We start from the raw sequence: 24,104 nt of genomic DNA, 5'->3' as shown, positions 1-24,104 counted from the left end.
CCATTTCCATTGTCATCTTTAGCTTAAGTTCCATTCATCCCAATACTGTTTCTGTGTGTATGGACCATTGTTGATACTCATGGCTGCATTGATTCAGATGTTCTGTTAACCTGTATATATTACTGTACTTCCAAACTGATATTCTCATAGTTGATGCATTAGCAGAATTTGGCTCATTCTATACCTTTAAAGTAATGCTCCATGGTTACGTTGTTGTGGTCAGGCCTTATTTTTACATGTAGTTCTTAGACCCTTTCAGTTAGTCTTGTTCATCAACCCCGGACCATTTCCAGTTCTGGTTCACCAGCCCTCTTCCACCTTTATTTGGATCCGTATTGTGATTTCAGAAACATTCTTGCTACTCTCCAAAATTGCTTGTTTCTTTTTACCCATTAAAAGAAACAGCTTGGCCAATCTCTTCTATTTTACCTGCTTTTGCTTCCAGACCTTTGAGATTGCTGAGAATTGCCAGTTAGGGAACCAAGCCTTTTGAGTTGACCACAAATTCGTGTGTGTGTGTGTGTGTGTGTGTGTGTGTGTGTGTGTATGTGTGTGTGTGTTTAACCTAATCTGGATGCAACACACTAATTGGTGGTCTTTATAAGCAATTTTTTCCTAATTTTAATTTTACCAAAGCAGTACATGCACATACACAATACAGTTTTAATGGAAAACATATTTGTTCCTTGTTTTTTCCCCCCATTTTTAGACATTATTCTTTGTCTTTGATAAGTTCTTTTTATCTGATCTTTTTTCTTGGAAGTAATATTACTTCCTGTATTACTTCTATAATCTTACAGCTCCATCATATTGTATTAACTTTTTTCTCCCTCTTACTTTTGGGAGAGTTTCTTTTCTAAGCTTTCTCTATCTTTTTTTAATTTTTTAATTTTTAAAATTCATAATTCCATTTTAAATTATCAAAATTTTTTCTTGTGTTCTGAATTTTCCTTTTTAGAACCTGTGTTCTTGTTTTATGCCTATGGTATCTTCCCTTGACTGATATTACTTATAGTTTAAGAAAATTATTAGTTTTGGTCTCTGTCTTTTATGTTGGAAGCTTTCTTTTAAATGTTTGGGATCAGTTGTCAGAAGATTGCATCTCTTGCTGAGAGTGTTGGGATTTGGGGCTTGGTTATCACTGGCTTCATTTTGTATGTAAATGTGGGCAGTTAACTAGGAGTCTGTAGAATGTCCTGTAACCACTTTGTTTCTAGAATGGCACCATACCTCTGTCTCCACACAGTGCCTACACAGCCACGGATAATCCATAAGTGAATACATGTGGCTGTGTTTTAATAAAACTTATTTATAAAAACAGGTGATGAAATGGATTTGGCCTGCAGTGTAAGACCCCTTACAATTTGAATTTTAAATTCCCTAACCAGGGCATTAGGGGCACTGCAAGTTATGGCCCCTTTCTTCTTTTGCATACCTACCTAACATCAACCACAGTCTTACTTTTTACACTGCATGTTTTTCTCTGAATACTCTGTAGACATCAGTCCTTGCTGTTTCAGAGATGTTTTGCAGCAGTCTCTTATGGACCTGTCTGCGTTTCTGGTCATCAATGTCATAGTTATTTTTTGTACTTTCATTGTTACTAGATTGTACGTTTTTTAAGAGCAGACAGAGTGACAACTGTATATCCCATACAATAACATAATTGTTATGTAAGCAATAACGTATTCTTTACACAAAATAGGAAATTAATAAATTTGAATCCCGTTATTTAAACTGTTTGTTTTTTAAAAATATGCTGTAATTGTGATACATTATTTGTTTTAAATTCCTAGAGACAAATAAAAAGTGGTGTGTTTTGGAAGGAGGCTTCTTGAGTTACTATGAAAATGATAAGTCTACCACACCTAATGGCACCATTAACATCAATGAAGTTATCTGCCTGGCTGTACACAAAGAAGACTTCTATTTAAATACCGGGTAGGTCCACTGTTAGGTAACAGGTGAAGAATATTTCCTGATATTTATCATACCAGATAATAAGAGTTTTGTTATGTTAATTCTTCATTTGCTTATTGTGGAAGAGTTTAATAGTTTCTTGAAGCCTGATCATTTTGCAGCTTCTGAAAGTTCCTTAGGGAATTTGCTAAAAAGTAGAAAAATTAGAATATTACACCAGGTACTATGAAAGGCTAAGCTATTTGCATCTAATCTTAAATTTAAAGCATTCCATTCTAGAACATGTAGTCCTAAAATTTTTATAATTTACTCATTTTAAATGGTGGACTAATAGCAAAATTTATGCATTCATTTAATGCATTATTCAAAGGAAAATAGTAATGACTTATTTGCATTAAAATAAAAAACTAAAAGTATTTTATACCATATTGAAATGCTAAATTCCCTAAATATTCACTTTAGCATTTTAATGGTCTCAAAAAAGTTGCAATTAAATGAGTAAGCATTATTTATTTAATATATTTGACTCAAAGAATGCTTTAATAAATTTTTTGTGAGGACTTTTAAAAACAAACCATCTAAGATACTTGGTATGAAAGTTACATTTTGCAATGTAATTAATGAAAAACTATAAATATTAAAATCTGCATAAATCAGTTTTATAGAAACATCATATTTGAGTATAAATTTTATGAGAATGGACAGAGATTTGCAAAACTTTGCCATTTATGTAAAATTACATGTACCATAGTATCATTAGTATACCATGACTAGTATATCCTAAAGTGACTTTTTTAGTAAGTCAACAAAACTGATCATTAGTGATTGTTTTTGTTTTAATCTTAATAGTGCTTTTATTCCAAATGAATAATTAATGTGGCTTACTGTGGAATATTAAAATAAATGCATTTTAGTATTTAATTGCTTACTTAGTAAATAAAATATAATTTAAAATAATATTAGTTTATGTCACCTTGTAATCATTCAGAAATAAAACATTCTTGATAGAATGTTCCTGATACAAGTAGACATGCAGGAGAAACCATCTACAGTGAAATAAGGTTAAAAATAACTATTGCAGCCATCCTCTGAGTCTCCCTAAATAGCACTTTATAGAGTTTGGACTCAGTAATGTAGGCAGTGAGGAGTTACATAGATTTGTATTTGAGGAAGAAAACTGGCTGAAGTGGTGAGAGAGAGAGATGGGTGGAAGAGACCACAATTACTGAGAGTTTACCTAGAGGAAGAGATCATTAAAAAGAGAAAAAAAAACAAAAACAGTGAGTTGAGAGAATTTTATGATTGAACTAGTAAGAAATACTCTCTTGACTGGATGAGAAGCTGCTGTTAAGAAGAAATTAGGGGCGCCTGGGTGGGTCAGTCGGTAAGCGTCTGCCTTTGGCTCAGGTCGTGATCCCAGGGTCCTGGGATCGAGCCCCACATCTGGCTCCCTGCTCAGCGGGAGGCCTGCTTCTCCCTCTCCCTCTGCCCCTGCTTGTGTTCCCTCTCTTGCTGTCTCTCTCTCTCTGTCAAATAAATAAATAAAATCTTAAAAAAAAAAAATTAAACCCCAGGGTTTTGAGTTTGTTGATAAAGTAGATGGTGATGCCTCTAAATTGAAACATGAGGCAAATACAAGCAGTATGGGGTAAAAAAAGAGGAAGAAGAAAGATGACTCTGATACAGGGTATTTTGAGATTTTTTTAGGTAACAGTGGCAACGTACTTCACACGTTCCAGGAAATAGTTGGAGCTATGGATGAGGGCCCCAGGGAAGAATTCAGGACCTGGGATGTTACTCTAATTTTATCTGCAGTAAGGAAATAAAATTTTGGGATAAGATGAGATAATGGGAGGAAGATTTGTGAAGTAAGACAGGAAGAGGGCTGATTACGGAATGGTTTGGACAGTGTTTGCTTTAAACAGAGCGTCAGGATGGCCTGATCTGAGAGGGAAGAGGAGACCAAAGAGAGCCCTTTGCCACATCAGTCAACTAATGAGTGTCCAGGGCATTAACACAGTCATGCAGTCGAGTAATTAAGTCATCAGAAGAATATTCCTTTTGTCTGATCCAGTGTATTCCATTTATTCAAATGAATTAAAATATAAATTGTTGAGAAAATATGATAGATTTCAAAGCATTATCCAATTTTCTAAGGGAATTTAATTAAAAACTTGATTTTTGTGTTCCTTGTTTTCCATAAGAGCCAAACAGAAACAGTGGTATCTTTTTATTCATGTGTGCTACAGGCCCATCTTTACCTTTGAGATCTATTTACCCTCAGAACGTGCGTTTTTATTTGGAGCTGAAACATCTCAAGCTCAAAGAAAATGGACAGAGGCAATAGCCAAGGTATTTAAATATTGCATATTTACCCTAAGTCCAGAGAATATTTTTAACTTGAGGTCTGTGGTTGAGCTTCAGAGATCCATAAAAATTTTACACCAGATTCTGGGAAAAATGTCCATACTTCATTAAGTTTTCAAAGGTTATAGTCAAAAGAGATTAAGAGTTTCCTTCCTGGAGCCTTAAGGTGAGGAAAAAAAAAATGTAGGACCTTGGAGGAATCATTCTTTGAATTCAGCCATGTTATGATGATTAAGATCTTTTCACTATTTTAAGTCATTTCTATGTATGTCTCTTCATAGGTAGATATGTTATTCATGTTACACACAAAGGGGAAAGGAACAGATTCAGTGAAAGATACAAATGGAGACAAACATTGAAGGTTGACATTTTGAAAAATGCCACAAATCAGCATAGATGATGTCTTCCCATTTCAATTCTATATCAAAAAAAGTGGTTTAAGACGCTGCCTTTTGAAAATGCATTATAGCTGTGCAGTTTTAAGACTGATAGCAAGTTTAAATAATTGTTTTGAAATTTGGGTTACTTCTAAATTTTTAAGGTAGAGAAACTATTTTTGTTTTCCTACCTTCCCTTGAGTCTGTAGGTAGGGAAGGGATTTCCTATTTGCACTGTCTTTATTACTTTTCTGTATTTGTTTTAACAGCATTTTGTTCCCTTTGTTGCTGAAAACTTAACAGAAGCTGACTATGATTTGATTGGTCAACTCTACTACAAAGACTGCCATGCCCTGGACCAGTGGAGAAAAGGCTGGTTTTCTATGGAAAAGTCTAGTTTGCGTTTTTGTCTTCAAATGCAAGAAGTTCAGGAAGATAGAATGCACTTAAGAAGACTGCAGGAGCTAAGTAAGATTTTTTTTTCCTCTTTCATCTTGTATTTTGGATGTGATTCTTTATAGCATATGATAATAGTAGTTTTTACATAAAATTATGATGCCTTATTTCCAAACATGACTAAGTAGTATTAATAATTGTGTCTTTATGGGTATTTGGTGTCTTGTTTTAAATGATGGATTCATGCTTTTCTCCTTTTTCTCCAGCAATCAGCACAGTGGTTCAAAATGGGGAAAAAATGGATGTCTTGCTCTTGGTAGAAAAAGGGAGGTAAGTGCATTTTTGCTTTTTACTCTTTAATTGCAATAATTCTAGGGAGTAGGGTATTTGACTATCTTCTTTGAGGGAGAAGCCACTATTTTATAGCCTGTTGGAAGTTCTCTAAAGTGTGTGTATATGTATGTCTACACACACATACACACACACACACACACACGCTCTCTCTCTCTCTCTCTCTCTCTCACTCTTCAATAGAAAGAATACACCAATAAAGCTTGCATATTTTTATATTTGTATGGGTGATCAGTGTTACATTTGTCACCAGTGTGATCACTTATTATACTTTTCTGTAGACTTAGATTCCTCTGGGACATTCACATTTAAATATTTGGAAGCACTTTGGCAGTTGTATAAATATGTTTTCATTGTGGGTATACGATAAATATAAATAATATCCTGAATTATCTGTGAGTCATGTAAAATAAAACTTGATTTCTTGAATTTATTCACTTTTTCAACAAATATTAAACACTACTTTGTATCAGACACTGTTATAGGTATTGGGCATACAGTTTGTATGTAAAATAAAAATTCTACACAAGATTCTGGGGAAAATGGCCATGTGTTTTTGGACACAGTTTATGCCCTCATGAAACATGTGCATTAGTGGTAGAAACAGAATATACGCAGACAAAAAAATAGTTACATAGTATCGTGTCCATCAATTTTAAATGCTTGAAGAAGAAAAAGGTGAAGAGAGACAGCCTGATGGAGCAGTATTCTGTTTTTAGATAGGGTGGTAAGAGAGGGTATCTTTGATTAGAGATGTGCCTAAGGTGAAGAAGCAAACCATGGAACTGTCTGAATAGTGTTCCAGGTATAAGGTCAAGGATATTTTGAAGACCCTAACAGTGTGCTGTATTTAGCATGTTCACGGTCTGCAAGCGAGCTGCTGTTCGTTGGGAGATTTGAATGAGTTTGAGGATGGAAAGAAATTATTTCAGAGATCTCTGGGCCTTATCATATAGAGCCTAACAGGTAATAATATGTAAAGATGTAAATTTTATTCTAAGCCTGATGGGAAGCTGCTCATTTTGAGAGTCAGGAAGTGGAATGATCTGACTTCGGTGTTTAAAGGACTACTCTGGTTCCAGATGAATAAGCCTTTGGGGTACAAGAGTGAAAGTGAGTGTCCAGTTAGCATGCTGTTACAGAGGCCGGGCAAGGGATGGCAGACATAGTAAAACAGTGTTGAGTGGTTGGAGCCATTGTGAAGGCAGAGGCCAGAGGGCTTGTTGATGGATCAGGTGTGTGTGAGAGTTAAGGGTTACCCCAAAATTTTGGCCTGAGCAAGTACATTAATGATAATGTTCCTTTTTTTCCAGATAACAAATACAGGACAGTAGAATTAGGGTGTTAGTAAGTTTAGGGTAGTAGATCAAGAATTTGGTATTGAAAATGGTAACCTTGAGATGTCTACTTGACAGCGAAGTGGAGTTGGTGAGTGGACATGTGGATATATATACAAGTCGAATTAAGGGGAGAGGTTGCAACTGGAGATAGAGATTTGAGAGTCATCAGCACACTGATGTTAATTTAGCCAGGGAACTGGATGGATTCACCTAGACAAAGAGTACAGACAGAAAACAGACTTGAAGATGAGCCCCTGGGACTCCAATAATTAGAGATCAAGAAGAGGGGGATGATCCAGAAAGAGAGCCTACGAAGGAGCAGCTAAGGGTCATACCACAACATTTAGGTATAGCCTCTTGAACAAACTGTTTTTTATCATTCCTTGATTATAGTGATATAGTATGTTTAGCTCTACAAGAGTACAAGATAATGTGCAAAAACATCTGTTATATAAAAATATAGCTAAATTAGCTTTCCCTTTGGTTATTTTTTTTGGTGACATGAATAATGACTCAACAGTTGTCTGAACCTGTCTTTTTCTTCAGTTTCATGGGAGGACATCAACAGCTTTAGACAGCAAGCATATTGCAGATTAGATATTTATGTCAGAGCGTGTCTTTTAATTTACAGGCATAATTAGTATTCTGTGTTTTTACTTGTTTATTTCTGGGATTATAATGATTCATGATACTTGAGATTCTGATTTTTGGTACCAGGTGATGGTTGCACTGTACTTTCAGAGTGCTGTTCATTATATGTTCACAAGTAACAACGAGATAGCATTATGTTTAGATAGTTTTATATCGTTAAAGTACTAGCAAAATGCAGTTTTTACAAGTCATCTATTCATATTTATGGAATGCCTGTTGCCTCCTACCATAATGGCAGGAAAAAAGTTGGTCAGCAGTACAGATTTGGAGTCTGAACTCCCAGAATTTATGTTTTTAAACAAACCAACAGCAACTTGTTAGTTAAATTTATTGCATTTATCATTTATATTATCAGGTTACTATAGCCAAAGTGTTTTTTTGTTTTGTTTTTACCATTTTCAGGCTAAGAAGGATTTGATCAGTGATACATTGGTTTTAATTAAAATGTTGCAAACGTGGATTAAAACGTAGCAAACAGGGGTTGGAATTATTCTAATCAATTTGATGACTTTTTATTTAATGCTTATTGCATGCAGTGCACTCACTCATGAATGCAAAATAGGGAAGCCAGAAGACAAAATGTGTTGTTATTTTGTAACATCTTGACCTTTTCACTGGACTACAGCCATCAATCAGTAGGTGAACTCAGATACACTCTGAGTTCATAGAATAGTTGAAAACTGATGGAATTGCAAAATAATGGTCAGAGCTGCTTTAATCGTGTTTTTGATAATTTCAAAAATTTTATCTACATGTGTTATTAACAAGTCATGTTGCAAGCATTTTTACTAAAGTGAAGCACAGGGAATGTGTCAGAGACCTACAGGGACAAATATATAACCAGGTTATTTTCCTTAAATCTGTTTGAACAGCTGCCATACAAAATGTACCATTTGAAAACGACTATTTATCACATGCTTACATCCTGCTTTTCCTTGCTTTTGCTGTGTTCTCCAAATCAATGCTATTCTGACCATAACAAGAATACAATGATGAGAGTGTGTATAGAACTCACTGTATCAGGCACTGTTTCAAGCACTTTAACAGCCTTCCAGTGCCTATGTGATGTTGAGGAGGATAATCTCGTACCTCTAAGGTAAATTTCACCAGCAACAGTGGGTTTATTTGGGAACAGAGAACTGCAATTAGGGACAAGCACACTAAAATGAAAGCCCAGGCAAGTCTGGAGAACAAAAGAAAAAGAGTAGTCTTTGGGAACTTGTGGGGGGCTTTTTTAAACAAAAAGTCTTGTGGAGTGAAACTGGCAAATTATAGTGGCTTTTCATTGGCTGAGTTGTGACGGTTTCTCACTGGCTGGGCAGTTGCTGGGAAGGAGAAAACCTTTCTTCCTCCTGCCTGAGTGGTAAAGAAGTATTTGTAGTATGGACTTGCAAGATTCCCTTCCTGTTGGGTCTGCAATTAACTAACTAGTGGTTGTGCTTGAGAGCTCCCCCTTCTGGCCTCTTGACTCCATTCTAAACAAGATTTTCTTTTATTATAAATTTTCACAAATCCATTTTGAAATCAAGGTGAGGTCAGTTTATAACTTAACAACCTTAAGAGACTTTCCTTTTTGGAACAAGAATTAAGGGGCACCTGGGTGGCTCAGTCAGTTAAGCCCAGATCCTCGGATCGAGTCCTGCATCCGGCTCTCTGCTCAGTGGGGAGCGTGCTTCTCCCTCTCCCTCTGCTTGCTGCTCCCCCCCCTGCTTGTGCTCTCTCTCTCTCCCTCTTTCTCTCTGTCATAAATAAATAAAATCTTTTAAAAAAATAAAACAAGAATTAAGTTTAACTTACCGACACCAAGTCATTCTCAAGAATTAAGTCAACAAATGTACCAGGATCCTGGATAAACGTTGTAAGTTATCAGAATTTAAAATTTCGGCATTTTATGAGAAACTTTTATTAGAAAAAATCATTTTGTTAGAAAATATTTCGTTAGAAAAAAATATATATATCTCCATATAATTCTTACCTAATTAAAGAGAGATCAGGAAGAAGGGAGGTCAGAAGTGTGAACAGTTAAGAACGTGCCTGGGAGATTGTGAGTGCACTAGATTATAAACCCTGACAGAACATGTACCGGCAATGGCACCTTGTGTGGGGCAAAGTAGGCTCTCATATTTATATATCTATGTATTTATAGACATAGACACACACGTGTATGTATATTTGTGTATGTATTTATGTATGTATGTGTTATGTGAATAAATCAGCTTCAATAGGGAATAATGGGAAAAGAGCAGGTTTGAGAGGGAGCTTGGGAAATAAGGAGTTTGATTTTAGATGTGTTGAACATGAGTTGCTTATAAATACCTAAGGACAAAGTGCTAGGAGGAAGTTGTATTTATAGATCTGGAGTTCATGTAAAGGTTAATGGGGTGGAGTTACAGATTTTGGAGTTACCGATATATAGAAGGAAGGACAAGAAGTCACTTAGGAAGAGTCTATAGAGTAAGAAGGGAAGAATTAGTGGGTTGGAGCCTTGATGAATACACATCATTTTAGAGGCTGGTAATTGTCAGGGTGGAGGAGCTGCCTTGAGTTGTTAAGCTAGTTTATCCAGAAAGTGAGGCAAGAAACCGAGAGTGGGGTCACAAAACCCGGGGAGAGAGAGTATTACAAGAAGGCAGGAACAGTCAGAACTGTTAGGTGCTGCCTGATGAGGGCAGATACTCCCTGGGATAATTGATGCGGAGTCCATCTGGTGACTTTGAAGGGAGCAGAAGTGATAAAGCAGAAACTGGATTAGATTAAGCCTGGGAATTGAGTAACTTGAAACAGCTGGTGAGTTTGGCAAGGATGTCTGGAGGTTAACAGGATTCTCGAGGTAGAAGGGATTTGTCCCAGGAAGGGTATGTGTGTGCAGTTTGTTTTAGATGGTTTGAACTTGTGCAAGTTTAAATTCTGATGGAAGGAGACACAAAAAGGGAGCTATTGAAGGTATGAGAGAGGACAAGAAGAGACCAAGGTCCCTCGATTGTAACCGGAAGAAAAGAGGAATTGATGGATGGTTTTGGATGTTGGAAACTTTCTAGATCTCGTGGGTGGAATGTTGAGAAAGATACCCAGTCTGATGGTTTTCAGTTGCTTTGTGAACTAGGAGATGAGGACGACTCCTGAGCTTTTTTGGCCTGGGTGACTTTACGATGGTTGTATCATTTACCGAGATAGGGAATGTGTGCTCCTCTCTCAGTACTCAAACAAGGCCAGTTAATTATAGCTGTGGTTGCTCAATGAGGTGTTCTAATACCATGTCAAAAGAAGAGAATTTCACTGCATTGCCCTCTTTTTCATCTCTCTTTTCATCTCTTTTTTAGCCTCTTGGGAAATAATGACTGTAAGCTAAAGTAGACTGTTAGACTTGTCAATGACAGATAAAATTGTGGCTTTAGGAAATAAAACAACTTCCAGTTATTCATGTTGATGGCATATAGAGATATTGTGAATAATTGGAAGAGAGAAACCAACCAGCTCTAAGTTTAACCTTTGTTTCTTTTTGCTAGTGATGTCTTGAACCAGAACTGCAAATCATAAATAAATTTAATAAATTAATTTTACATCTTTTCCCTCACCTTGTCTACCTTTGATTAAAGTGCTAAAATATATTAATATTTCTTAAAGCCAAGGAGGAGAAAGAACCCCGCTGAAATGGAAAAGTTCATAAATTGATAATCGTCCACTGAATATAGTCACTATTTAGATATAGATTTTAATCTTCTTGGTGATTTTCTCTATGTGCATAGCATGAGTGTCTTTAGACAGAAAAATATTACAATAATATTTTGCACACACAGAACATTTTTGCTTTAAAAAGCTCTAAACAGAAGGTGTTCCAGATGGTGTCACTTTAATGTGTATTCTTTGTGTACTTTAAAAATTATTATTTTGGAAAATAAAGCTTTCTTGATTACACTTAAGGGTTTCTGGCATGCTCTTTGGTGCTATTTGGTGCTATTATTGGGACTTAGATTTTGCTTTTCTTTTATGCCTTAGGATTTCTTTGTGTGAAAAAAGATAGTGTTTTTGAGTATCTATTGTTAGTGAGTGTTCTGGACCATGAGGTTAGAAGGCATTTTCCTGGATAGTAGGTTATATATTCACTTTAACTAGAATGTTCAAAACATCCTTTTCTTAAAATTTGAAAACTATTTCTGCACTTTAGCCTGCACACTCTGTATATTTTTTCTGATGAATAAGCTGCTCTGTTCACAATCTTCACTTTCTGTAGCTACATGCCCATTTGTCAAAGACACCTTTTATTAAGCTTTTGCTGAAAGGTTGTTGGTCATAATGAATACAATATGAGTAACTCAGATATGTTATCAGAAACAGAAAAGACTGACATTTTTTTTGTTTGTTTTTAGTGGGTGTGTGTTTGTTTTTTAAGATTACTTGGTTGACCTATAGTAAAGCATAATACACTTGATGGCTCCCAAGCCTGGCTGCATTCAGTTTTAATTGCAAATTCCAGACATAAAGAACCTAACACTGGAGAGTAAACACTTCATCAATACATTCCACAATTATGGGACAGACTACCTTTCTCAATTTGGGAGATTAACGCCCTGAGTTTAAGATTCTTATTTTAGATCAATTTATTACATATGATGTTTTTTTTTCCTCTTGAATTGTATTTTGCAGCAGCTGATATGTTAGCAATACTCTGGAGGGTGAATTATCTTAAAGTGGTTTCTAAATTGTGCATGTAATTGCAAATTAAATAGTAGCCGATTGCCCACAATATCAGCTTGACTGCTTTTGTAACTTTCTGATGATTTAATTCATAGAGATAGTTTAATCTGAATGTTGCCAAGACAAACGAGATTCTCTTCTCTCACCGCCCCCACAGGTTTTGCAAAAAGAAAGGGACTATTCAAACTTAATAAAGTGATTTTTTGTTAGAATTACAATAAAGGGAATGCATGACCATTTAACATAAGGTAGATTTTTTTTTTTAAAGATTTTATTTATTCATAAGAGACAGAGAGAGAGAGAGAGAGAGGCAGAGGGAGAAGCAGGCTCCCCACTGAGCAGGGAGCCCGATGCGGGGCTCGATCCCAGGATCCCAGGAGCATGACCTGAGCTGAAGGCAGACGCTTAACCATCTGAGCCACCCAGGCGCCCCCCACAAGGTAGATTTTAAAGTATATATTATTTGCTTCCAAAGTTTCTCTTACTCAGTTTAAAGCACCATCCAAATGCTAGAATGTAAGCTTATGAACAAGTAAATGTGATATTATCTGAAGAGATATGAAAGAATGAGAAGATTGCTTCTCAATAAATAGTAGGATAATTTTTTTTTTTTTTAAGAGAAGCGTATTTAACTGGATCTGGAATTCTAGGTAGGATTTCAATAGAAAAAAGAAAATGAGGGGGCTAAGAGACTGAAGTATTCAGGAGGTGGAAACAATAGATTCAGAGGAATAGGAAGGCTAGGGAACAGTGTCAGTGCAAATTGACCTGGACCTTGAGTTCCTGAGGAGGAAGCATGATCCAGTGAACCTGGAAAGATAGATTGACACCATATTAGTATTATCAGTTAAATGTAGTTAATAGTTTGTCTTGTTCTGGAAAAGGATTGCAGGTTCTTTACAAGGGTACAGAAGATGTAGTTTTTTGAAAGATATTTTAAAACTTAAAAAAAAAAATACTGTTGTTAAAAGGGTGAATTTGGATTTATTCTGCAGCCAGTGGAACACCATTAAAGGTTTTAAGCAGACTTGAAACAAGGCTGTTTCTTCCTTTCCTATATGTGATTGCCTAATAGTGTGCAGAGATGAGATTGTAAAATGGAGCCTTTGCCTTCGTGGGGAGTTAGGTGTTTTGACACTTCTTACTGAACTATTGGCTTTAGACGAAACAAGATATTTAGAATAGTATTTATTTCTGCATTATTTTTGTGACACAGTCTCTGCATCTGCAGATTTTCTTCACAATTGTTTGTTTGCTTCTGGCTAAACTTCCATCTTTATGCAGTGAACTCTTATCTGAAGGTGTGGGGAAAAAATGCTGTATTTCTATAAATTAAAATGAGAGTGATTGGTTGCAGTGACTAAAGAAAATGTGCCAGACTCCCATTTCTGACCATGAAGAAATAACTGGCATGGAACATGCCCTCCCATTTCAAACAACTAGAAAGCCAGACAAAATATATGAAACTATTTTCAGACTCTGGGACAATAGGCATTCCAGGATTATGATTATGAAGAGAAGAGAAACAAATGAAGTAAGATTTAAGATCACCTTGTCTCTCTACCTGCAGGCCCTTTTCCTTCCATGGCACAGGGAAAGGGGAGACCGAAGCAGAATGTAGTGGTTTTGCTACATTGCAAAGGTAGATATAGGAGTTTGGGGAATCTGAAGTAGCTAAAATTTTCCAGAGAGAATATTAGAACAGAGGTTAATATGTAGAAGAGAGTTTTGGAAGTCTTCATAGCAGTTTCCTTTTCACCTGTGGCTCAGTACTAATCTGGATATTTGTCGGTGAGATTCCCAGAGGCCGGGCCATGGTACTGTGAATTGAACAATGCCCAGAACTTAGATGGAGTGCGGTCACATTCCATCCCGCTAGGTGAGACCTCATTAAACATACAGGGCATTGGCAGAGACCCCAAAGGTAACACTATTGATTTAAGGCTAAACTAGCTGTAGGGTAAAGGTAGATTTATTTTTACCTTATTACTAAGCTTAAAAACAGACCTCCAACCTAGATGTCCATTGACAGATGAATGGATAAAGAAGATGTGTGTACACACACACACACACACACACACACACACACACACACACAGGAATATTATGCAGCCATCAAAAAAAAGAAATCTAGCCATTTGCAATGACATGGATGGAACTAGAGGGTATTATGCTAAGCAAAATAAGTCAATCAGAGAAAGACAATTATTATATGATCTCACTGATATGAGGAATTTGAGAAACAAGACAAGAGGATCATAGGGGAAGGGAGGGAAAAATGAAACAAGATGAAACCAGAGAGGGAGACAAACCATAAGAGACTCTTAATCTCAGGAAACAAACTGAGGGTTGCTGGAGTGGTGGGGGGTGGGAGGGATGGGGTGGCTGGGTGATGGACATTGGGGAGGGTATGTGCTATGGTGAGCGCTGTGAATTGTGTAAGACTGATGAATCACAAATCTGTACTTCTGAAACAAATAATACATTATATGTTAATAAAAAAAAAATATCTGCAAATCTGAGGGAAAAAAAAAACAGACTTCCAAAGGACCCCAGTGCTCCACAAGTAATTTAGTTGCCAGGTGTCAAACAGGCAAATGATGCCAAAATAAACATCAACTCTCTCTAAAAGAAGACAACAGTCCTGACACTCAGCACTCATAATGTCTAGCGTATGATTGAAATTACTAGTGTTGTGAAAAAGCTGCAAATCAGTTCACAGAAACAGAACCAGAAATGAGAAGGATAATGGAATTAGCAAATACCCTAAATTGGGATTATTAAATATTATAAATGTGTTCAGAGATGTAAAAGAAAACATAAACATAATGAGGAAAAATGGATAACTAAAAAAAGAACCAAATGGAATTTCTAAAACCTAAGTAATACACACTCTGTAAAGAAAACTTCACTATCAGCTTAATGCCATAGTCGATTCTACATAAAAAAGAGATCAGTGACCTTGAAAGATCAGTAACCTTGAAAGCATGACAATAGGATCAAAACACAAGCATGGAAAGGAAAAAGACTAAATAAAATCAACAGAGCCTCAGTGACCAGTGGGGCAATATCAAGCAATCTCATGTAAGTGTTAATTAGAATCCCAAAATGAGAGAAGAGAAAGAAGTCAAAAAATCTTTGAAGAATTATGGGCAAATCTTATGTGAAATTGATAAAAACTATTAACCCACATGTGTACTAAGATCAGCATACCTAAAGTATGATAATCAAATTGCTGAAAACCATTTTGAGAGAAAAAATTAAGTACCAAGAGAAAAAAGACACATTAAATATAGGGGACAAATATGAGAGTGTCTTGTCACAAACAGTGCAAGCCAGAAGATAGTATATTGAAATCTTTTCAAGTGCTGGAGAAAAACAAAACAACAACAACAAAAACTCACAAAATAAGCAAACCAGCAGCTGTTAACCTAAAATACTAAATATAGCAAAAGTATCTTTCAGAAATGAAAGCAAAACAGTATGGCCAAACAAATGCTGACTTATACTAAAAGACTCAGTGTTTTCATTTTTGTGTAAATGCATAAGATACTCCCTTTTTCAGTTATTTTTGTGGGGCATGCTGTTAGCTTTTTGGTTGTGTTTAAAATGTTCTTTATGTAATTGTATTTATTTTTTATACAGTCACATTTATTTGTGAAGGCATTCTGGTGTTGGGCAGTAGACCAGGCTAGAATATGATAGTCTGTCCATACTTTGTGGTTATTATGTTGCAATTTTGAGAAAATTGTTTTTTGTAAGTCCTGGGGGTTGGTTTCTAGGTCTTATTGAACTGTCTTGATTCGTCATAGGATATAAGAATATTTCTTTATATGACATTGAAGTGCCCTTTAAAATTTGAGAAATGGACAATTAGAATAATTTGTTTCTCTGTAGTTAGAGTTCCTCAAAGTAACTTTTCAAATTTTCAAGATGTAAATGAAATATTTCTTTGGAATTCTTATCTAGAAATGTAAAGTCATTGTTTGATAATACTTGGAATCACAAAGTCGGCCAGTATATGTGTTGAAAATGTCTTTTGATGCTTTATTCCAGGCACAGAGATTAGATAAGCATCACAGGAGAAAGTTGTTGAACTGAGGCTATTAAATGTCATACATCTACTTCACTAGATGCTATATTTTAGGATTCAGTGCTTGACAGGTTGACTCAGGAGTTAACTTGTCATTACTTGTTCTACCCCTCACTAGTTCACAAGGAGACAGCTAAACTTGTCATCATGGGATTTCTTCTGAATAGAAAAACAAAGTTTGAAATGTGCACAGTTGATGGCAGAATTATACTGGTATTGCAGGAAGGTTGTTGCATTTTGGATTTCTTTCACTGTACCTGTTTGTTTATAAGCAAATAATACCAAATATTTTGTATATATTTAAAGTATCAAGTTAAAAAAAAAGAAAATATGTAAGAATCAACTAAAATTAAAACTTTCCCTTTACCTAAACTCCTGAATTTAGCAAGTCCTAATTTTGATTGTCTACATAATGTGGAGGCTTGATATTTCTCAGGGAAGTTACCTGAGTTATATAGTTTCAGTTAGACAAATGTACCCAGCAATAGAACGCTTTTGAGCTAAAGATGATTTGAGTTAAACGAAAAGGCTAAAAGCATGTCAGCAATATTACAGCAAGTGTCAGATTTCTTCAAAAAGAAAATTCAGAAACAGGAGGTCAGGGCTGCTCTGGCACAGTGGAGAATAAGAACAATAGATACATATGTCAGAAAGCAAGAGATGAAGATTACAGGCATGCATGTCAGGGAAGAAGTAGTCGTTCTAGCAAGTTCAGAAGATGTTAGCAGTGTGTGTAGTAAAGCTGCTAACTTTATCTTCTTAGAGAAACATTTATAGAGAAGAAACTGAAGGAAAGAAAGGTGGACTTTTATTTTCTTTTTAAATTAGGGCTAGTGAATTACCAGGAATGTAAAAGATGAGCTCCCCCAAAACAAAACGAAAAACAACAACCTAGTGTTCATGCAGCTCATTTCTTTCTCTTTAGTTGAACCCAAAGTAGCCTGTTCAGAGTTTGAAATCAAGATCAAATAGTTTTACTTTGATATAAATATACATCAGTGATTACTTTTAACTTGTTTTTCAAGTGAAATTTTTCATATCTAGTAATAGGACTTAAAAAACTTACGTACCGCAAAATGCCGTGCACCGTGCTTATGACTAGACATACCAAAATGCTTTCTTCCTTGCTTGTCTGTGCCAAGTTTGGCTTGCAAAAACATTTATACATAGAACAGATGGTATAATAGAGGGCAAATCAGCTATTCATAATTAAGAAGGGACACACATACTAAGCATCTGGATCTTAGGGATAGGCTATTAGGGATAGAGTGTCAGGGAGGGTTACCTGGAGTATACTTGGGAGAGAGTTGGAGTAGCCAGCCAAAGATCAGGAAATATTTATTGCAATAACATGTGGATTTTTTTTTAAGTGTGTCTTTAGTGTAGGAGACCGGCAGAGTTGGAGGGGAAAGTATGGGCCAGATCATAAAGGCCTTTTAGTCTTGAAAACGCCGGAGCTGTAGAAGGGAAATAACTAGAAAATTATGCCGCTGGCTTTGCATTTATTTATTTATCAATTCATTTTTAATTTTTTTTAATTGAAGTGTAGTTGACACGTAATGTTAGTTTCAGGTGTACATGTAGTGGTTCAACCTTTATATATATAGTGAAGTGATCACCATAATAAACCTGTCTACCATTTGTCACCATAAAAGATTATTACATATTAGTATATTCCCTATGTAGTACATTGTATCCCTATGTCACATTTATTTTAACTTGAAGTTTGTACCTCTTATTTTCTACTTAGTTTGTACCCTTCCCCTATTTTCCCCATCCCTTCACTCTCCTTCTCTCTGGCAACCACCATATTATTCACTGTATCTAAGGGTCAGTATCTATTTTTTTTCCTCAGTTCCACATTTAAGTGAAATCATATGATATTTGTCTTTCTCTGACGTATTTCACTTAGTATAATACCACCTCTGTCCACCCATGTTGTCACAAATGGCAAGATTTTATTCTTTTTTATGGCTCAGTAATGTTTCATTCAAACATATAAACATATACATATAAACATATATATATATGTATACACATATACTGTCAATTTCTTCCTTTATGTCTTAATATTTGCTTTATATAGTTAGGCGTCCATATGTGGGTGTGCAAATATTTACACGTGTTCTACCCTCTTGTTGGGTTGATCCCTTTATCGTTATGTAGTGTTTTTTTTGTCCCTTGTTACATTTTTTTGTTTTAAAGTCTGTTTTATCTAATATAAAGTGTTGCTACACCAACTTTCTTTTTATTTCCATTTGCATGGAATATCATTTTCCATTCCTTCACTTTCAGTCTGTGTGTGTCTCTAGATCTGAAGTGGGTCTCTTATAGACAGCGCATATACATACATACATACATATATATGTCTTTTTAATAATCCATTCACCCTCCCACTTTCTCTTTTGATTGCAACATTTAGTTCTTATTGTAGTTATTTCTAGATGTGTACCTATTGCCATTTTATTCATTGTTTTCTGTTGTTGTTGTAGTTTGTTCCTTTCTTCTCTCTTCCCTTAGGATTTGGTGACATTTGGTCCCTGGTGTTGTTTGTATTCCTTTTTCTTCATTTTGTGTGTGTGTGTGTGTGTGCGTGTGTGTGTGTGTGTGCGTGCGTGCGCATGTGCGCACGCGCGCGCAGCTTTTATAGATAATTGGTTTTTGGTCTCCATGATGTTCATATGTAATATCCTTAGTGTATAGTAGTTTGCTTTAAGTTAATGGTTACGCCCAAGCATGTTCTAAAAGCACTACATTTTAACTGCCTACCCCCTACCACATTTTCTGTTTTTGATAATCACATTTTACACATTATTATCTTAGTAGTCCTAGATGATTTTACTACTTTTGTCTTTTAATCTATATTCTAGCTATATCGGTAGCTAGATCCTCTTCCTTTACTATATATATTTACCATTACCAATGAGATATTTTTTTCTTTCATAGTTTTTAATTTCAGTTATGGCCTTTTCTTTTTTATTTAAAGACATCCTTTTAACATTTCTTGTAGCTGGTTTGATGAACTCCTTTAGTTTTTGCTTATCTGAGAAACTTCTTATCTCTCCTTTACTCTTGCTGGGTGTAGAGTATTCCTGGTTGTATTTTTTTTTTTTTTCCCATTCAGCACTTTGAATATATCATGTTACTCCCTTCTGTAAAATTTCTGTTATAGAATCAGCTGATAGTCATAAGGGGGTTTCCTTGTATGTAAATAGTTGTTTTTCTCTTGCTGCTTTTAAGAGTCTCGATTTAATTCTTTATACTAGTTATAATACGTCTTGGTGTGGGTCTGTTTGGGTTCATGTTATTTGGACTCTGTTCCTGGACGTGGATGTCTGTTTCCTTTGCCAGGTTAGGGAAGTATTTAAGCATTATTTCTTCAAATAGGTTTTCTGTCTTTTTTTCCTCTTTGTTCTCCTTCTGGGACCCCTATAATGCAAGTATTTGAATACTTGACGTTGTCCCATTGGTCCCTCAAACTATGCTCACTTTTTAAATTACCTTTTCTTTTTGCTGTTCTGATTGGGTGATTTTCATTCCTCAGTCTTCCATTCCTCTGCACTGATCCATTCTCCTGCATCTTTTAATCTGCTGTTGATTCCTAACTTCCTTCCAGTTATTGTATTCTTCAGCCCTGATTCTTTTTTATATTTTCTTCCTCTTCATTGAAGTTCTACCTGTGTTCATTTATTTCTCCTTTGATTTTAGTAAATATCTTTATGATCCTTACTTTGAGTCCATCTGGTCTAGCGTCAATCAAAGCCATTGGTTCCTTGTTTATTTTCTGTTCAGATTATCTATTGATTAAGCGGGGTGTTAAAGTCCCCTACTATTATGGCGTTATTATCAATTAGTTCCTTTATGTTTGTTATTAATTGTTTTATATATTTGGGTGCTCCCATGTTGTGGGCATAAATATTTATAATTTTTGGATCTTCTTGTTGGATTGTCCCCTTTATTATGATATAGTATCCTTCTTTATCTGTTCTTACAGCCTTTTGTTTTAAAGTCTAGGTTGTCAGATAGAAGTATTTGCCACTCTAGCTTTCTTTTGACGTACATCTGTATGATAAATGTTTCTCCATCCCCTCTCTTTCTTTTGTTTCTTTCTTTCTTTTTTTTTTTTTTTGGTATGATTTTATCTATTTATTTGGCAGAGAGCACACAAGAGGGAGGACCAGGCTCCCCACTGAGCAGGGAGCCTGATGTGGGGCTCGATCCCAGGCAGACGTTTAACTGAGCCACCCAGGTGCTCCCATCCCCTCACTTTCAATCTGTAGGTGTCCTTAAGTCTAAAATGAGCCTCTTGTAGACAGCATAAGGATGGGTCTTGTTTTTTTATTCACTGTGACACCCTATGTCTTTGGATTAGAGCATTTAGTCCATTTACATTTAAAGTAATTATTGATAGATATGTATTTATTGCCATTTTATTATGTGTTGTTCCTGAAGATTTTCTCAGATCCTTTATTGTCTTTGTCACTTTTGGTCTTTCCTTTCCACTCAAAGAATCCCCTTTAGTATTTCTTGCAAAGCTGATTTAGTGGTATGACCATTACTTTGAACTCTTTATCAGATAGATTGCTTATCTCTGTTTTGTTTAGTTTTTCTGACATTTTGTTTTGTTCTTTCATTAGGAACATATTCCTCTGTCTTATTTTGCCTAATTCTCTGTTTCTGTGTATTAGGTAGATCAGTTACATTTCTCAGTCTTGAGATTAGTTTTGCATATTAGATCATTCTGGCAGCCCTGAGGAGTGGAGATTAGAGAGGTGGAGAAGTGGGAAAGCAAGTTTATTAGGAGGCATTTTAGCGACCTTAAGGAGCAGTGTGAAGACCTGAAATCAAACAATGTCAGAATGAAGAGGAAGCAGAGTAAATATATTCAGGAATAAGAATCAACAGAATTCATGTGGCAGTGATGGGGTTGGGGGGGGGCGGGAGCCAATTTAAAATTAATTAATCCTGGGGTGCCTGGGTGTCTCAGGGTTATGAGATTGAGCCCTGTGTTAGACATGCTGGTCGTGGAGCCTGCTTAAAATTCTCTCCCTCCCCCCACAACTTGCATGTGTGTGTGTGCACACTCTCTGTCTCTTAAAAAAAAAAAAAAAATCCTAGATTTCTGGTGGGATAAGTGGAGAATTTCAGTACCAGTTTGGTAGGAGAAAGAGAAAGTTTTGAGATAACTGTGGCACATTAAGATGAGGGTGTCCAAAAATTAATAATAATTAGTATTATGGTTTACTACTTAGTTATTAATATTACATTCACTGAGTGTTGAGGTGTATACTATTATTACCCTCATTTTGCCACTGATGAAACTGAGGCCCAAAGAAGGTTGATAACTTGTCCCAGATCACAAAGGAAGCAAGTGCAGAGTGAAAATTTGAATTTGAGAGGTGATTACATTTTCCAGTCTCTTGGCTGCTTTATGCTCTTGCTTTTCAGTCACATGGAGATCTGATCTGTGAGATAAAGTTATAACCTGGAGATAGGGATTTGGAGTTACCACCTCCAGATGAGGGCTGAAACCACTGGCCTGGATGAATGACAGGTCTTTGCACAGTCCTTGGAGTTCATGCAAGTGCACTGAGGTTCAAAAAGAGGAAGTGAGCTTGTGTAGAAATTGAGTGACCAGAAAGACAGGAGGAAAAACCAGAAAGAATTGCATTACAAAAGCCAAAATGTATTTTTTTTTCTTAAGAAATGAAATCATCGACAGTTTTAAAAATCTTGAAAAATGTAGCCACAAAATCCAGTCACCCATGATGTTGGCCAGAGTAGTTTCAGTTCAGTTATTCAGAAACAAAATAAAAGGGGTCAGGAAATGAAGGGAGGTGAGACCATGAATTCAGAGAACTTCTGTACTTCCTGGAGAGATGTAACTGCACAGGCAAAAGAGAGATGGAATGGAAGCTAGTTGTAGACAGAGGGGTTTTCTTCTCACGGATGAGACAAGATCACATTTGTATGGATTTAAGGATAATCTGTCTAGAAGTAAGAATTAAAAAAAACAACATCCAAATTATAATTTGAAATGCTTTTAAACTTTACAGAACATTATACATCCATGGGCATACCAAGTTGGATTTCACAGTCTGGCATACCGCAATTGAGAAAGCAGCAGGTACAGATGGTAATGCATTACAGGATCAGCAGCTCAGCAAAAATGATGTTCCTATTATTGTGAACAGCTGTATAGCATTTGTTACACAGTATGGTAAGTATCACAGAGTTTTTATTCAACCCCCAGAACTCATACTATCATTCTTAGAGTTTTTAAGTGGTACCTCCATTGGACTACATTAGAGCTCTTTATATTTGTAAGTACATCCGTGAAAAATAAAAACGTAGTCCCTGTTCAGCCAAATGCCATTCCTTCTCCCAATAAAATTCAAATTACGTAATGTACTTTTACTGTTTTCTTCTTTCACATGCATAAAAATTTTAAATGCCAGATAGAAAGAATCTATATTATAAAATGTATATTAGAAATAGGTTGAAGACTATGTTTTTAAGAGGTTACAAGCCTACAGTAAAGTCTAGGAAAAGGCAAAGGGTTGCCCCATAAGCATGTTTTTGGAAGTGGAAAACTATGGGACAGTATGTAGAGGAATTTATTTTTTTGGTGCCATACATTCAAAGTCTGTGTGTTCATTTATTTCATTCAACATGCTCTTGTTCACATGTTTACATTAAGAATCATGGTTATCGTAATAGTTTTGACTTAATTTTAACAGGCATTTTTATGAATAGCTTGCAAGTAAAAAACAACTGGTTGACACATACATGGTCTAGCTTCATTTTAATTTAATATGCTATGATAGTATTTTAGATGTCCCTGAAAAGTAAATAAAGTATGCCTTGATTTTTCATGTTTATTTTCAAATTACTTTGAATTCCTCAAATTCCTTCTTTCTGCTACGTATTTCCTTAATACTCTAAAAGGTAGAAATTTGTTAACTATATTTTTAATATAAAAATGTTTTCTACCTGTTAATCTGTAGATAAGTGCCATTGATTTAGATTACAAATGTGGAAAAGTAAAATGATTGATCTTATATTTTGAAAAGCAATTAACTTTTATTTTTGTTCTCTCAATATTAGAAATGTCCTTGGGTGTTTTTAATTTGAAAAGAGGGTGTAATCAGTGAGGGAGCTGCTGTAAAACGTTGTGTTATTAGCTCCTTACTTATTTATTGTCTCTTGTGTGCCAGCCATTGATCTTGGTACTGGAAATACAGCAATGGGAGTAAGAAGTTAAAGACAAAGCCATGAATCATGGGTTTTAGTATGAGAACTGACAATAAACTGATATGAGCAAAATGTCAAAAATAACAAAGGCCACGAAGAAAATAATTTTTAGAAATTAAATTTATAACATGCATACATTAATCTATTTTCTTCTGGGGAGAGTGGCATTTTATGTATTTTGTTTATTTCACATGTAATCCAAGTACAGTTATCATTGATACTCAGATTCACTGTTTGAATTATATAGGTTTGAATTATATATCTACTGTAAATATGTATGTAATCACATTATGTGTCTATTACTCTATGAAATTTCTTCCTATGATAGTATGTCTGTGTTCTCCTTATCAATGGTAATCATCTGTTTATATGAAAATGGGGGAGGAGGAAGGTTATGGTCTTCATTTATTAGCCATTCCTTATTAGCGCACTTGAATTTTGTAGATATAAATGAATTACACACATATTATGTTTTAGCAAGAGCATAACCTCATTGGGAATTTTCACATCATGTTAGTTTCATAATGGCATAGGGTCTTTCTTAAGCTGAGAAATGATTAAAATAACTCTTCTAGCTTCAATGTATCTAATTTAATGTTTCTCTAGGGAAATCAGAAGTTTCTTTGTGGTGTTTCTTTGAATTTAAAATCATTAAGCATT

The 24,104-nt window shown here is 35.5% G+C and overlaps 1 protein-coding gene across 6 annotated transcripts in view; it reads left to right on the top strand.

Annotated features, from left to right (window-relative positions):
- Positions 1–24,104, top strand: part of ARAP2 (ArfGAP with RhoGAP domain, ankyrin repeat and PH domain 2) — a 181,962-nt gene that overhangs the window by 88,339 nt on the left and 69,519 nt on the right. For all 6 annotated transcript variants that reach the window (XM_027598583.2, XM_027598582.2, XM_027598585.2 and 3 more), the window contains 5 exons: positions 1,797–1,941; positions 4,170–4,272; positions 4,934–5,132; positions 5,327–5,390; positions 22,247–22,410. In XM_027598583.2, the coding sequence (XP_027454384.1) occupies positions 1,797–1,941; positions 4,170–4,272; positions 4,934–5,132; positions 5,327–5,390; positions 22,247–22,410 (675 nt within the window). The remainder of the gene's footprint in view (positions 1–1,796; positions 1,942–4,169; positions 4,273–4,933; positions 5,133–5,326; positions 5,391–22,246; positions 22,411–24,104) is intronic.

The sequence above is a fragment of the Zalophus californianus genome, chromosome 2 (genome assembly GCF_009762305.2).
Source record: "Zalophus californianus isolate mZalCal1 chromosome 2, mZalCal1.pri.v2, whole genome shotgun sequence".
Classification (NCBI taxonomy): Eukaryota; Metazoa; Chordata; class Mammalia; order Carnivora; family Otariidae; genus Zalophus; species Zalophus californianus.
This window is presented reverse-complemented; position numbering and strand designations above follow the sequence as displayed.